The 15,884-nt window shown below is 39.2% G+C and overlaps 1 protein-coding gene across 2 annotated transcripts in view; it reads left to right on the top strand.

Annotated features, from left to right (window-relative positions):
- Positions 1–7,426, top strand: part of tbc1d16 (TBC1 domain family, member 16) — a 35,606-nt gene extending 28,180 nt beyond the window's left edge. For both annotated transcript variants that reach the window (XM_060892411.1, XM_060892412.1), the window contains exons 11-12: positions 1,589–1,735; positions 2,121–7,426. In XM_060892411.1, coding sequence (XP_060748394.1) covers positions 1,589–1,735; positions 2,121–2,381 — 408 coding nt within the window. In that variant the 3' untranslated portion in view covers positions 2,382–7,426. The remainder of the gene's footprint in view (positions 1–1,588; positions 1,736–2,120) is intronic.
- The last annotated feature ends 8,458 nt before the right edge of the window (positions 7,427–15,884 follow it).

The following is a 15,884-nucleotide window of genomic DNA, read 5'->3' on the forward strand; positions in this document are numbered from 1 at the left end:
GCTGCAAACGGCACAATAACAGTTAAAATTGTGAACAAGCAAAAACATGAAAATAAATGCTTTTAATCTACTGAAATTAGTTATATTCAGCATCAGACACTCATGTAAACTCTGGGATTAATATGCACACTTGCCAAAGGTCCGTACCATTTGTTTACCACTACCTTTATTATTATTTTTTTTTTTTTAAAAATGCTTTTTATTGTATTCCTTTTTTTATTTTATTTTATTTTATTTTATTTATTTATTTATTTATTTTTTACTTTTTGTTTAATATTACCTTCCATGGCCTCTTTAAATCTCACACACTCCCTTATCATCGGGATTCAAACTCATCATAATTTATTAATAAGAATTTGACTCTATATTTTCAGCCCTGCTCACTCCTCAGCCAGCATTTTTTCTGTTTGTTGGTTAACCGTTTGATGTGCTGCGTAATCCAAACCAAAAGAACCAAAATGAGAGATTTCTTTCCAAATCAGTGTGAAAATGTACTAAAACGCACAATGCAATAATGTCTTACATCTTTATTAATATAATATTTAATTAATTAAGTAAATAATTCATTTCTTTTCTGATGTATTTTAGATGATTTTAAGATAATTGAATACATTTCAAAAGTGTGTTTATGGCTGTAAGGCAGATAAAAAAAACTCCCATTTGCATATGTAACATACTTCACACACACACACACACACACCTCATCTGACCACATATGTACTTTTTTGGGTTTTTTTTTTCTTCTTCTTCTTCCTCATGACACTTGCTCTGTAAATGTGCTACAGATAACTGGTAAACCATAACACATGGGGCGAGGTGTCGAATAATAACACGCAACTGGTGTTAAAAAATAATAAGGAGCTTATTTTCACTTTTCACTCCTGCTCATTAATTTATCTACACTTCTAGTATATTATTTATACGTTTAAATTGGTCAGAGATGTAGCTGAGTGCAAAAGTTTGCATACCCTTAGGACAAAACATACAGAAGACAAAGAAATGTTATTAATACAAGCTAGATATTTAGATAAGAGTGTTCTGTGTCTAAGATGCTCCTTCATCTCCACATGTAAAAAGAAAAGGTTCAGTGTTTAATATTACTAAAGAAAAGAAAGTGGCATCAGTTAAAATCTCTATCTATGAGTTGGATCTGGATATTATTTAATAATTGTTCTCACTTTAGCTTAATAAAACCCTCATTGCATCATCTCTACATAGTTTAAATCAGTTCTGCAGTTTATTTATTTATTTTTTGGTTGCTCAACTTGTACACTCAGAGTCCTCAGAGAGCTCAGAATGAAGCGAGTCAGTAAGTAAGCATATGGGTGCTGAAGAGCATCACTCTTCTTTTAGCAGCCATCTCAGTTCAAGCACTAATGAAGATGAGATGCTAATTGTTAGTCTAACACAGCATGACATTAGCATATATTGACATAGCGATAATCAGGTGACGGTGGAGAGCCGAGCCATTTGCTCTGTTGTGTTCTTCCAGTTTGCAATGGGATCACTGTGTTTGCTTAATGCTCTTTTGTTTAATGATTGGTTCTGGTTTTGTGTGTGTGTGTGTGTGTGTGTGTTTGCGTGACAGACTGATTACTTCCACCTCTTCCTGTGCGTGGCCATCATTGTCCTCTACGGTGATGATGTCACAGAGCAACAGCTGGCAACAGATCAGATGCTGCTGCACTTTAGCAACCTCTCCATGCACATGAATGGAGAACTGGTGCTGAGGAAGGTACTGTGAGCGCACGCATATTCAAACACTTTTAAAGAGAATTGATTTTTTTTTTTTTTAACTACAGATAAAGAATTTCCTGTCACGCTATTGTTGTTGTTTTTTTTTCTATATTACACAATGCAACTCTTAGCAGTTGGTTATGCATGTAATCACACACTTCATGGTGTAAATCTCGAGCCAGACACAGTAATCTAAATGGGCACATACATAGAGTGCTTTGTTTTTGTATCCAGTGACCTTTCAGAGCTTCGCAACCTCTAAATGTCATGATGTGATTACATCTGACCTATAGTCCTAGAGAACGGTGACTGTTTACTAGTTAATTCACTTCTCACTTCTGCTCTAGAAAGTCACTTATCTCTGTTGTCTTCTGGTTTTCCAGGCACGGAGCCTTCTCTATCAGTTCCGGCTGCTTCCCAGGATCCCTTGTAGTCTTCATGACCTGTGTAAACTGTGCGGACCCGGCATGTGGGACAGCCGTTACATTCCCGCCGTAGAATGTTCCGGAGAACATCCGGACTCTCAGAGCTGCCCCTATGGAGGCATGGCCACACCACAACCCCTGCCATCTCCGAGTCAGCCTAACAAGGGCAAGCGAGGCTCGAAAAAACGGGACATCTTTAACTTTCACAAGCAGCCTTGACTCTAGGCTACAAGCTACAGTACACTTTACAGAATGCCTAGCTCCTGAGGTGCCATTCAACAGGTAGATGGGTGAATGAAGATCGCAGTGTAATTATTAGTCATATTCGAGATATTTATTTAAAAGGATCACTGCCTACTCCAAACACATATTTATGTGTAATAGATGTCAGAGTCAGCGTTGACGAGAAGACTTCACTCGCTTTTCCAACGCCGTGAAGAGACCCGACGATCAGTGCTGGATTAAACTGCATCGAATACATTTCAGGATTCATAAGAAACTCATAAAAAGGATTGATCGTGACATTTGTAATTTGACAAATCAAATATATTGTTACTCTTTCATTTTTTGTTTGTTTGTTTTTTTTTTTTTTTTTTTTTTAGATTTAATTGAAAAAAATTGTATTTTGAGTTTAATTTATTATTTGGTTTCTGCGACTAGTTATCTCACTGCAGTAAGTGGAACAATCTGTCCAGTCAAACTACAGCTGAGATACAGAAAGATAAGCTTCATGATACAAAAAAGAAAAACTCTTTTAGCTGATTCATACCTCAGTATATATGGGCATACAGAGACTATAGATAGACACACAATAGGATATATAATAATAAGTTACGTGTTTTTGGTTAACAAAGCAATATATATCAGTTTTTTGAGGATATCGGTGGACATTTTATCACTAAACACATGAGCAATACTTCCTGTTATTAACAGACGATCGTGCATGCTTTTGTCTTTCATTAAGCAGCTCTCAGAGATTTGGCTGGATACGATGTTAAGTCAATCCCACCGTAGTGCCGTCAGTTCTGTGCTTGGATGTCTGTGCCATTGCCTCGCCTCGCCTCATGTGTTAAAATCACGGCTGCGGCAGAAGGTCTTAATCCGCACCATAATGCCTCTCTGTGCCGCATGGGAGGAAAGAGCTCCGGTCCAAACCCAAGTGGGACTTTGTCTATAATTACTTAATCTGGTGACGTTAAGCCGCTGGATGGATGGATGGCGTTCGAGGTTGTGCGTCTTTCGATCACTAGGTTAGTGGGCTGTAGATGGCCCACAACTTAAAGGTTCCCCAGAGTCTGTTTGAGAGCAGCTCGGAGAGCAGAGAGCCGCAAATTGCCGTTAAAAGGCAACATTATTCTGTGGGAGCCGAGCTCAGCCTCTCCACATGCAGCCGCCATAAATGCAATGCATTATGGACCCTTTTTAAACCATTAGGCATTTGAAAAGGTTTCTCAGATATCCAGGAAGGCCAAAGGGACGTTAGTATGGTTGGGATATAATTGGAAGATGACAGTGAAAGGCTTATATATTTTGTTGTGTGTGTGTGTGTGTGTGTGTGTATGGTTTTGGTTGTATGATAGCAGTCTAGCCTACTTTGTCATGCCTTTTTTTTAAGCTTAAACTTTACCATATACACTCAAAGGTGGAGAAATGATAAAATCCATCATCAACTGGAGTGGAAGCTTCAATATGCTGCCCAAAGTCCACATTTTTAGTGTGTAGAAGCCAAGACTAACAAGTGGTAGCTAACATATAACATTTAGTACAGATTAAGGGAAATGAACGAGTAAATAAATTCCCAGCATGAGGGACAACTATGTAGCCGTAGTGCTGAACTTTACTGATTTTTGATGTAGCACATCGTGTTTGGACCTCACACAAGAGTTCAGATTTGGTGAAAGTCAGCCATAGCTGTCGTCACATCACAGGCAAAATGTTATTCAAGTCTGCTTAGTGTTTATTTTCTCAGCATACGTATATTTAAATGTAAGGTGTGCATGTTGCACTAGCAGGAGAGTTATATAACAGCTTTGCGCTGCATTTTAAGTTTGCTCGGTTTCCACATACCTGTGTATTCCTGATTCATTATGTCTTCAGTCTCTTATCAGTGCACGCTAATTAATTCATATAGAAAGCACAGAGTAAAAGGCGCTCGTTGTGAATCCCTCCACAGCAGCTAAGCCAGATTATGTATAAGTACAGCATCCAGATGTGTTTTGTTGCTGTGACACGCATTACATTTAGGCATGAATCTTGTGGTTTAAAATTAATGAGATCTTTTGTAGAGTTTGAAGTTTTATTAAAAAAAAAATAAATAAAATAAAAAATAAAAAGAGGAATATAAAGGATTATCCAGGTACCTGGGGAAATATCTTGTCTACCACCAATGCAGTATTTTCATTGTGACGATACACATAGTTGACATTTTTATTTCTAATGCTAACATTTCAGTAGAGTCAGGTAAAGCCAGACGTACAGGTTTACTAGCTGCTCGGTCACATGATTTCCTCATATATGGTCAGCCACATAAAGAGTAGAGAGGTGTGGACATCCACAGCCATTTAATAATACTGGTCAAACCTGACACCTTTTTGATCCTGTTCTTGTTCTGGTACATGAATTGCTTGTCTTTATTACACAAATAGCCATGCGTGTAAACACACACACACACGTGCACACACACACACACACGCGCGCACACACCTGCCTGCTTGACTTGTGTTCACTTTAAACCGTCAAGACACGCACATCTGTAGTCTGATAAAATGTCATGTGGCTATCTGATCTCTCCGTCAAACCTTGTTTGCTTTCCCTTTGCGTGAGACTCGAGCTGGCTCCTTTGGTCTTCTCCGAGCTGCAGAGAGTAAGAGAGACAGAGTGCTGCGTCCCATATGACGCTCATTATGCGGATGATCGATTTGAGCCGCTCGCTTTCTGGACAAACAAATCGCATTAATGCACGATCAAAAGAATGCACCGATAATACAAGACAAAATAACAAGCCACTTTACATCCACTCCTGCCAGTATTCCTGAGCACATTTCTCCTTTTATCTGTGAAAATAAACATAATGAGGATAATGAGTTGTTTTGGATCGTATCAGAATTGGAGACATGAGGCAGAAGTTTGATTGTACACTGTGTCATTGTTGTCTGTTTTTTTTTTTTTTTTTTTTGCACCACAAGATCGAGACCTGTCTGAACTCTGTTGCTGATTATGTGGTTTAACTGTAAGAAGTGCAGCAGAGATAGTAGTTTAAAAAGAAAAAAAAAAACAGTTGCTTAAAACCCACAATGATTCATATCTCAGAAACAGTCACTGTGTGTGCATGCAGTAGCTTGCAGGTTTTTTTTTTTTTTTTTTTTTTTTTTTTATAAACCTCACCTTTGCACATGATGCATCAATCTGAGATATTGTACATTTCCGTCTCCCTAGCCCCCTTGCTCTCCATCTCGTCATCTTTCTCTCTCTGCCTCTGTCTGTCTATCTGTCTGTCTTCCCCCTCATCTCTTTGAGCAGCAGCATGGGGGTCGTGCGAGCTCCTGCTGCTGCAGTTGCATTGCCTGCTGTGCTATTGGCCCTAATTATCAATTACAGAGACCAGGCATCCCCACCTGGAGCAGGCTGAGGTGCTAATAAGCCTGGATTGCTTTTCCCGTCGTGTGTGTGTGTGTGTGTGTGTGTGTGTGTGTGTGTGTGTGTGTGTGTAGGGCTGGACCAGCCTCACTGCTGAGCTGCTAATGGATCCTGCACTGTCACACTCGGAGCATGTAGTCCTGCAGGCCAAACCTTCCTCGTTAACACACCTCCTCTTGGTGCCTGATGCTCCACTGCTCATTTCCGCCATTACATTTTCCTAAAGTTTTGCATCTGTAATACTACTGTGCTTAACCTGAACGCAGAAAGGCTGATGCAGATGATGGTTTTTCCAGTATCATTCGCACAAACCGGTCACACCTGACGTACAGCTTATAATTCAAGAGCATGACCGATTCTCAGACCCAAGAGGTTTCTATTCGTCTCAATACAATGTCTGATGTGATTTCATACGAACATGGAACTGACAGTAAAATAACATTAGTCCCAATCTAGAGCCTGCGAATCTTCACAATCTTTCAGCTCCTCCTCCCTCTTTTTATGTGTAAAACAAAACAATTTATTAAAACTGCGCATGTGTATTTAAGCTCTATAAAGACATTTATTGGGTCGAGTGCCTGATTGCATCGTACACTTTCTGTCTCTTGCTGACAGTTTGCAGTAATCAGAGTTTAAGTTGAGATCTTTGTGCAGCTTCGCTTCTCAGGATTCTTCGCTTTCTCACTTTCTTGGAAATTTGTGTTTATTATGCTTATATATGATCTTTTACATTTAGAACGACATGTCACATAGAATAAAGTAAGACATCGGGCTCTTAACTCCCCGACCTCAGATTTCTGATTCAAATGGTATGTAAAACACGACTGGCAGAGTAACCAAGTCATTTGTTTAGGACTGTATTAAGGCTGTTGTAAATTGTTACACAAACGTGGTCTGCATTTCCAGATCGTTCTTCGGTGCATAGTCGAATTTGCCTCTGCTTTATTTGTGGCTGATGCAGTCTGTAAAAATCCAAACAGCTGATTGTGCTGTGTGTGTGTGTGTGTGTGTGTGTGTGTGTGTGTGTGTGTCCTGTGCATTAGATCTGTGCAGAAATCATAAAGGGGAAAAACTGTATAATGAGGGATTCTATTTATTTTTCTAAGATCCATTGTAATGATGACTGTAGGATTTAGCAAAAAAAAAAACCCAGATGAAGAACTGATGGTTGGTTTAATGTGACCACCTTAATAAAATGTGTCTTGTGTCATTCTCAAGCATCTGATCTTATCCTCAAAGTGTCTGCAGGCTTCCTCTGTGGATAAGATCGGTCTTCTCTGGTGTCATTTCGTTAGTTTTTTTTTATACTGCTTATTTTTCACCATCAATTTTTCACAAGTTAACGCCGTCGTCGTCGTTGTCATCATTATTCACCACAAAGCCCATCGTCCTCGATCACAACACAAAGCAGAACCTTCTTACGTTTACACCGACGACTCTGAATGAAGCACGACAGCGTAATTGTTTGTACTGTGTTACACCACAGGCCTGTGTCCATATCAACAACATTGTCATTGTCTACAAACAGAGGACACAAACACAAATGATTGTTGTCACTTTTGTACCTTATTTGAACCACATCATGTAGATATCATTATTATTTTGCAAATAAAATGAGGAATTATGCACTTGTGGTGTGGTTGTTTTTCCAAATAAATAAATAAATGTTTTCTTTGTTACAATTTTTTTTAGCATGGTTTTTTACATTTGTATTATTTCTTTTCAATTACATTAGGTTAAATGAATTATGCAAACGTTTTTTCATGTGAATGAATGTTAATAGTTCGGCGGAAAGCCGAGTCATAATCAAAAAACATGACTTTAAATCTTGTTGTCTAGTTAAATCTTGACTCTTTCTTCTCCTTAAAGACAAACCGTAAGAACCGATTTTATTCCTCCTTCTCATGCTGATCTAAACACAGTGGTACCAGTCACAGAAAATTATTCCTTGGTTCTTAAAAAGAACCCAAAATTCAACTCTTACTACAATACTACACAGTGAAATTTGACAACATTTGCTTTTATGTGTTTATCTGGTTAAAACCTTACGATTTAAAAAAAAAAAGTCTAACCATCATTTTATTCAGCTTGTGTACGGATTCCACAGTTAACATTAAACACAAAACAGCCTCTATTTTAAGGCTTAGCTAAGTTTACAAGTACACACACACACACACACACACACACACACACATGGGAAAAGTACAGAAAAAAGAGACATGCTTAAGTAAATATATGGGTTTTGTGTTCAGGTTTTTACTCAGAAGCAGTGAGTTACAATTATATTTCAATAAAAGACTTTACATGGAAATGGAAATTTTTAAGTTGGAATTTAAACTTTTTCTCCCAAATTCACAGAAAGATTTAATAACTTGCTTAAGAATTTGAACAAAATCCAAAAACCTTGTTCATTCTTCCACGTTCATTTGTTTTCTTCAGAAGTTTCCATGGAATCAGATTTGCCATATTGGCAGCTTTAATTATTTGTAATGCAGTATGTTTATATGTATGTTATTTTAAATCTACATTTTAAATCTAAATTAAAATGAAGCACATAAATGCTTTAAATTAATTTGGTAGCTAGGCAAAAACTTAAAAAAAACCCATAAATATCGATATCAGCTGATACTTATTTTGTGAATTTCTTTTTTTTTTAAGTTAATTCATTTCATTTAAAGGGCAAAAAAAAACCCCTCAAAACTGTCTTTCACACAAAAATCACTTACACTTTAAATAAAAGTATAACTTCATATAATCAAAATGGATCCTAACACAAATACAGTAGTCTCCTTATATGTAAATATTTTTTCTTTGTTTATTTATCTATTTATTTATTTTGTATAACTTCTCTTCTACTTCAGGTTACATTTATTACAGGATAAGACTGAATTTAAAGGATGATCTTTTTGGATTAGTTTTGGAAGAAAACAGGAATTAATGATAATATTAATGTTGTAAAGGTTGTACACAGGTAAAATATGACTCCTGTAAAATGATAGCATGTAATATGTAAAAGAAAATACACAGACACTTCTATTGATGGTCAATCAGGTGTGTGTGCGTGTGTGTGTGTGCGCATTTGTTTGTGTGGGGTGGGATTTTAGATCTTTGCAGCTATTAAGTACTTAAACTTTTCTATTTCTCTTCTAACCCACAAGGCTTTCAAACCCAGACGGATCTAACCCTAAACCTCTATGCCTTGAAGGGATTGTGGTGTTGTCTGCCTATGTCTCACCCAAGACTGGCATTTGCAGGAGTGACCTAAAGCTGAATCTCTTTACCACACACTAAACGCTTCCTGCCTTTTCTCATCTCAAGGCGATTATACCCTGAACGTGTCCAACACATACCGCAATTTTCAGAGGTGCTTCTCATTCTCGAATCATTGTCTGGTAGACACCACTTGGGTCAGACGAATTATTCTTTAGCTCAGAGTGGTTTCTGGTTTCAGTGACTGTCAGAGTAAACCATTGTAATGTAATGATTCACTCATAAATTCAGCACTGTCTTTAGACAAGACAGTTCTTGGAAGCTTAGAGTTCAGCCCCTCGTCTGGTTGACCGTAACCGAAACTTACGCAGATGGCTCGAACTGATCTGAAGCCAGATGAGGAGATTTGGTGTCACTTCATTTAATCAGAGCTGGCTGTGTGCTCTTGGCTTGGAGTCAGAAAGAGCTGCTCAGGCTGTCCTGGGGAGCAGCTGTGTGAGATCAGGCATGCTGGAACAGCGAGCGTCCCTCTAAAAGACGCCCTTTACCGTGGATTATTCTCAGCTGCGCAGGCCTGGATTATGGCCTGAAAATGCACAGTCAGCTCTTTTTTCTTCAGCTCCCTAAGATTCATGTGGCAAGGTGAAGCCTGGAGCAGGCACTCCATCCAGCTGAGACATAAACACACGCTCAGTCAGCCTGCAGAGTGGAGATATATACAAATAAACGTCTGCACTGACTAAATGAAATGACTGAGGAAAGGTTATTGATTTCTACTGCACCTCTTTTGTTTCGTATGCAAGGTTTATTTGTTTTGTCGCTGCTTATCATTGTCATGTACACTCAAAAATCCCAAGGATGAGGAATTACGGAAAGGAAAAATTCATCCCAATTCACTCATCTTCTCTAACCGGGTAACATTAGATGGATACTGTATGATTAATTCAAAATACATTACAGGACAGCAATATATTGATCTAAGAGTGACTCTCGGAGCAGACGATTTCTGAAAAAATATGAATTTTAATAAGCTGAAATGAAGCAGCGCAAGTGAATGAACTAATGAAGCCTCTAAGCTTGGGAAATTTCCCAGCGGTCTTACTACGCAACTACCAGCAGGCCATTTCCTTGGCAATGGTTACCAGGGAATTCATTCTGTAAGTCCCTGGCCAAGTCTCACATCAGGTCCAACAACAAATAAACACTCATGCAGTTACTGAATCATGCAGTCAGGAAAAAGAGAAAGCGCCGACTTGTCTACTTGGCTTCTCTTCACCATTTTCCCCAGTTCAGCATTTTCTCTGTACCACTTTTTTAACTACTTAAACTTGTTTAAGAAACACAATTTACTACATTGCCTCAATTATAGAATAAAAACACACATTTGTTTTTTAGAACAAATCATCCATTTGTTCAATTAATACATAACATTTTGATTATGTTGAGCATAAAGACAAAAAAAACCCAACTTCCCCTTTTGTCTCTCAACGTGTCTCCTGGATAATTAGCTGGATATAGATCGTTCAACCGAATGAAAGTCATAGTTCACAGCAAACGATGTATAAGGAATAATTTTGACGGTGATTATTTTAATTCCAGCGACCAAACAATTTTTAGTTCTTGTAACAGAAATCAAGACCTAAACAGAGCTCATGAATGAGCAAGACGATGTCAAAATTGGCAAGGGAAAACTCCCTGACAAGACATGAGGAAGAAAACTCGAGAGGAAAGAGATTTAAAAAAATACAACATCCTGTTTTGGGATTCAATTTTTATGATTACAGCAGGTATAAATCTACAGTATGCAAGTGAGAACAGATGCTGAATACATCACTGAGCCTTGTGTAGCTAAGCCACTTTCCATATATGGACTTAACCATATAAGGGCATGTGAATGATATATAGTTTGTGAGACTGAAGTCAAGTGGAAGAGAGGCTGTGGCTCTGTGAATGTGTCTGTGAGTGAGGCAGCTGTCAGCATGAGGCGTACAGACCCCTCTCTCTCTCTCTCTCGCTCTCTCTCTCTGTCAATATGACTTGTTTTTACATGCAGACAAGATCTATATCTACCACCTCTCTCTCTCTCTCTCTCTCTCTCGCTCTCTCTCTCTCGCTCGCTCTTTCACTTGCTCTCTTTCATACACACACTGTTGCACATATGCATGTGTATATCTATCACTGTGATGGTAACACATGGTTATTAAATGACTGGTGTTGACATTAAACAACCAATTTAGTGTAAGGTTGGAAAGCATGACCAACAGTGAGAATTGTTGTTGTTTTTTTTTTTATTATAGATATGTATGTGTGTGTGTGTGAGAAAGAGAGAGTGTATGTGGGTGTGCATGCCAGTGGTGACGTGGTGACAGGACTCACACTCGGCCGTGCCAGCTCTCACAGCAGGGGGTTTCCGCAGTCATTAGAGCTGCTCACAGGGAATCCTTTCAGAAAGAAAAACCAAGCTTTTTTCAACTCTCCCTCTCTCTTTCTCTACCTTCCAGTCTCTTGCTCTCATCAAAACAACTGTGACTTACCCGCTGTGTCTTGCCTTTCCTCCTTCCACAAATATCTCCCTTTATGTATTTTTTTTTTCACTGGCCCTGAAGAGGTGCACTCTGACTATGCTAATGATGTGGAATGTCAAGGCTTCTCACACGTTCTTGAACAAGAATGTGCTCTGGAATCTCATCATGGGACAAATAAGAGCATACACTACCCATCACTTGTGTGTGTGTGTGTGTGTGTGTGTGTATGTGTGGCTAAGTGGCAAGTGCATTTATCTACACTCCAAGCAAAACAGGATTAGGGCAGAAATCTTGAGAGGGTACAAGTGTGCATCATTAAGTGTTTTTCTGTCTCTGCAGCCTGAATGTTACAGTGGGAAACTGAGGTAATGGCACCAACATGAGACATTTGTAGCTCAGGCTAAACTGGAAATGGCAGCCTGGCATGCCTGGCAACAGTGTGTGTATGTATGCATATGTGCAGATGTGTCCAATGTATCCAATAAAGTGCTTTCTCTCTCTCTTGCTCTCTCTTGCTCTCTCTTGGCTGATTGGCAACTGTAACTTGCCCTGCAATGAGTTGGCACCCCCCTTGGGATAGGCTCCAGGCTCCTGTCTAATATTGTGTAGGTCCCCTTGTGTTTAAACAGCTCAGACTTATTGAGAAATGGATTCCACAAGACCTCTGAAGGTGTGCTGTGGTATCTGGCATCACAACAGAATCTCACAGATCCTCAATCTAAGTAAGATTCAAAGAATCTCAACTTGAACTGTTTGACAGAGGAAGTTAACACCTTGAACTGTTTGTCATGTATCTCAGATCATTCCTGAACAGTTTTTTGCAGTGTGGCAGGACACATTATCCTGCTAAAGTATACCACTGGTATTAAGGAATAACACTGACTTTCTTCTTGCTTTCTTCCTATCGTTGTGCATCCTGGTGCCATGTCTCTCCAAGACCATTAAAAATATTATCTTGGCACAGCATGAACCTTAGACGCAAGAATGTGCTCATATATCTTAAATGACAAAAGTTTTACATTTTATAGCAATATCCTAATTATGTTGGCTTTGTAGAAGCCAACATTCTGTTTTCCTATTTAAGCTTAGACAAAAATTTATAAAATTTAATGCGGCCTAGAGCTTTCGAGCCACATGCACCCAATTGTTGTAGACCCTGGTCTGAAGTTTGTTGCTATTACTTTTCTAAGCGATCCGAGTACCGGTACTTTTGGTACCGGGTCTCAAAGTGGCCTTTTTTCCCATAGACTCCCATTATAAACTTTGGAGGTTTATAACTCGGCAAGCTTTCAAACTATCTACACCAAACCCGGCCAGCTCCTTTAGGGTGATACTCTGAACAAACTTTTAAATTGGTGTACTGACTGGCCTTTCGGTTGTGCCGCAGCCCCGCCCCAAAATATGGAAAATCAAAAAACTTTTTACAACATGGACATGTGATTGTCAAAACACTCAGAACAATGAGGGGAACTTCCTCACGTATATTTTGATGACGTCACTTGTCATGTGAAAATCAAAAATTAGCAAAACATGAACATGTGACATATCAAAACACTCAGCCCAATGAGGGGAACTTCCTCAGGAGTATTCGAATGACGTCACATGCTCGTCTCCACTTACCTCCAAATGTTTTGGCACCCTATCTTTCTGTCCACTTGCCTCCAAAAGTAATACTGACCCTTACGTCCACTCGCCTCCAAAAAGCACTGGCCTTTGCGAATACTTGCCTCGTCAAAGCCAACATCAAAGTTTGTCGTGACAAACTTTACAAATCTAGTTTTAAAATAAACTTTCATTTTTTTAATTTGTTGTCCTACAGTAGATGTCCTGACCGTTATTCGGCTACCCGGGTCCAAGGCAGCATTTCTGCAGCTTGCATTTCTTCAGTATGGTGCTTTAAATATAAGGAAACGAAAGGTTTCTGCACATCAAATCCATATGAGTGGCAGTGAATGAAATCAAATCCAAATTTGATGTTTAAAACAGCATCAAACACTCTCTTGTGCAGTTTTGTAAGGTTTGTAATGCTTTTGGTGTGAGATTGAGTGGTTGAAGATAACACCTCCAAATATAGATGAAATATAGATAACACTTTATGAATAAGCACTTGGGGCATCACAAAGAGCAGAAATGGATTTGATATCACCATGTTCTCTGAAGATATACTGTAAACATTTGTGCATAAAAAATACACTCTCACTCACTCACTCATCTTCTACCGCTTATCTGAACTACCTCGGGTCACGGGGAGCCTGTGCCTATCTCAGGCGTCATCGGGCATCAAGGCAGGATACACCCTGGACGGAGTGCCAACCCATCGCAGGGCACACACACACACTCATTCACTCACACAATCACACACTACGGACAATTTTCCAGAGATGCCAAAAACCTACCATGCATGTCTTTGGACCGGGGGAGGAAACCGGAGTACCCGGAGGAAACCCCCGAGGCACAGGCATTACATGCAAACTCCACACACACAAGGCGGAAGCGGGAATCGAACCCCCAACCCTGGAAGTGTGAGGCGAACGTGCTAACCACTAAGCCACCGTGCCCCCCATTAAACATACAGATATAATAAACATACTAATTTGAATTTGAATCATTAAAACAACACATAATTATCTAAGATAAAATTTTGTACACACCTAAGACTTTAAAACAGTGTACTCCCCTCCGACAATTTCCTTTTCACTCTACTTGGCATGTTATATATAATACGATAATGGTATGGAAATCCATAAAGTGTACTTTATATCCAACACAACACAATTTAATTTAGCTACTGGAAGAGTGTTACCTACTAACATGTTATACCACTTTCAGAACACATGCATTGTTAATTATCTATATTTAATTGGGAAATTGGTTACTTTTATGTATACTTTTATGGATATATCAAAATAAATCTAATGTAAAACTTTAATCTAATACATTTAAATCATTCTGATAATGTTTCATCGCTCATAACTTCAGGTAACATTTCTGTATTTTTGAGAAAACCTTAAGCTTGGCTCCTTGAATAATTAATAGAGATTAGAAATAAGTATCTAGAAACAATTAGATGCCTTGTCTTTTAAATACAACTTTATTTACAGTGTCTTTTACTAGCCAACTTGTCTAAATCAAGCCATTTGTGTAGAATGGTTGTTAAATATATGACACTAGCTACTAAGTTCTTAGCCACCCACATCTAACATGATTGATTGCACTCTCACTTGTAGTAATAAAGCCTTGTTTACCCATTTGTGCCAGTTTTTCTTACACTGTCTTTTCATTATGTTATCTGTTTTTGAATTATTAGTTAAAAAAACAGTAAGTTCGAGCTGGCTTAACACTCAGCTTGGTTTGATTAGCTTCTAGCTGCTACAACCCAGGCTGAGCTTGGTCAGCTGGATGATAATTTCCAGCGTCTTTAATACTTGACTAAACGGATGAATAACTGTTTTGAGATTTTAAACGCAATACTGAACTAACTGGTAGCTGTAGTTTATCTACAGAGTTGATTTCACAGACCACCTCAGCCTGTGTTTTGGCAGCTGGTAGCTGGAAAAAGCTGAAGAAAATAAAATTAATGTTCAACATGTGTGATAGGCAGCAAGCTGACCCTGGAAAATGTTCTGTGTAACACTCCAATGTTATTCTTTATAATATTACCTTTCTGGTAGATATATATTACGATTAGAGATTGTGTGTTTGTATGTGTTTGTGCATGCACAATCTGTTTGTCTGACATTGTGTGTGTGTGTATGAGTGTGGGTGGGTTTGAACGTGATCTGTGTATAAATTCTAGTTTTGCCGTTGCATGCATGTTTACCTAACACTAAGACTCCAGTCTCTCCCACAGTTCTTGCAGACGGCACAATCTACCTCCGATGTGCGCAGCTGGTGCAGTCCGGCAGGTTTATCGTGCCCTGCGTCTGCCCACTGTTGTTGTCTGTCTCTGTCTGAATCAGTGGTGTGACTGCTAAAAGCCTCTTTTGTGTTCTCTTGGGCTGCAGCAACAAAGAGGCGGGTGTGCCCACTGCCTCTGACCTTCAACACTCAGGGCTCGAGAAGCGAGCGAGACCTCGCTGCACTGTATGGTCACAGCCTTTCCTTGTTCTCTCAGCTGCTCTCTGTCTCTCTCTCTCTCTCTCTCTCTCTCTCACACACACACACACACACACACACACACACACACACTCTCTTCCTCTCTCTCTCTCTCACACTCTCTCTTCCTCTCTGCTTTTTTGCTTACAATCTGTCTCTCGCTCGGTCTCACAACACATACCCCCTGTCCTTTGCTCTTTCTGCTGTGGCATGTGGAGTAGAGCCAGTGGCTGGTGAAGTACAGTGGACTTGTGTA

This window comes from Tachysurus vachellii, chromosome 18 (genome assembly GCF_030014155.1).
Source record: "Tachysurus vachellii isolate PV-2020 chromosome 18, HZAU_Pvac_v1, whole genome shotgun sequence".
Lineage (NCBI taxonomy): Eukaryota > Metazoa > Chordata > Actinopteri > Siluriformes > Bagridae > Tachysurus > Tachysurus vachellii.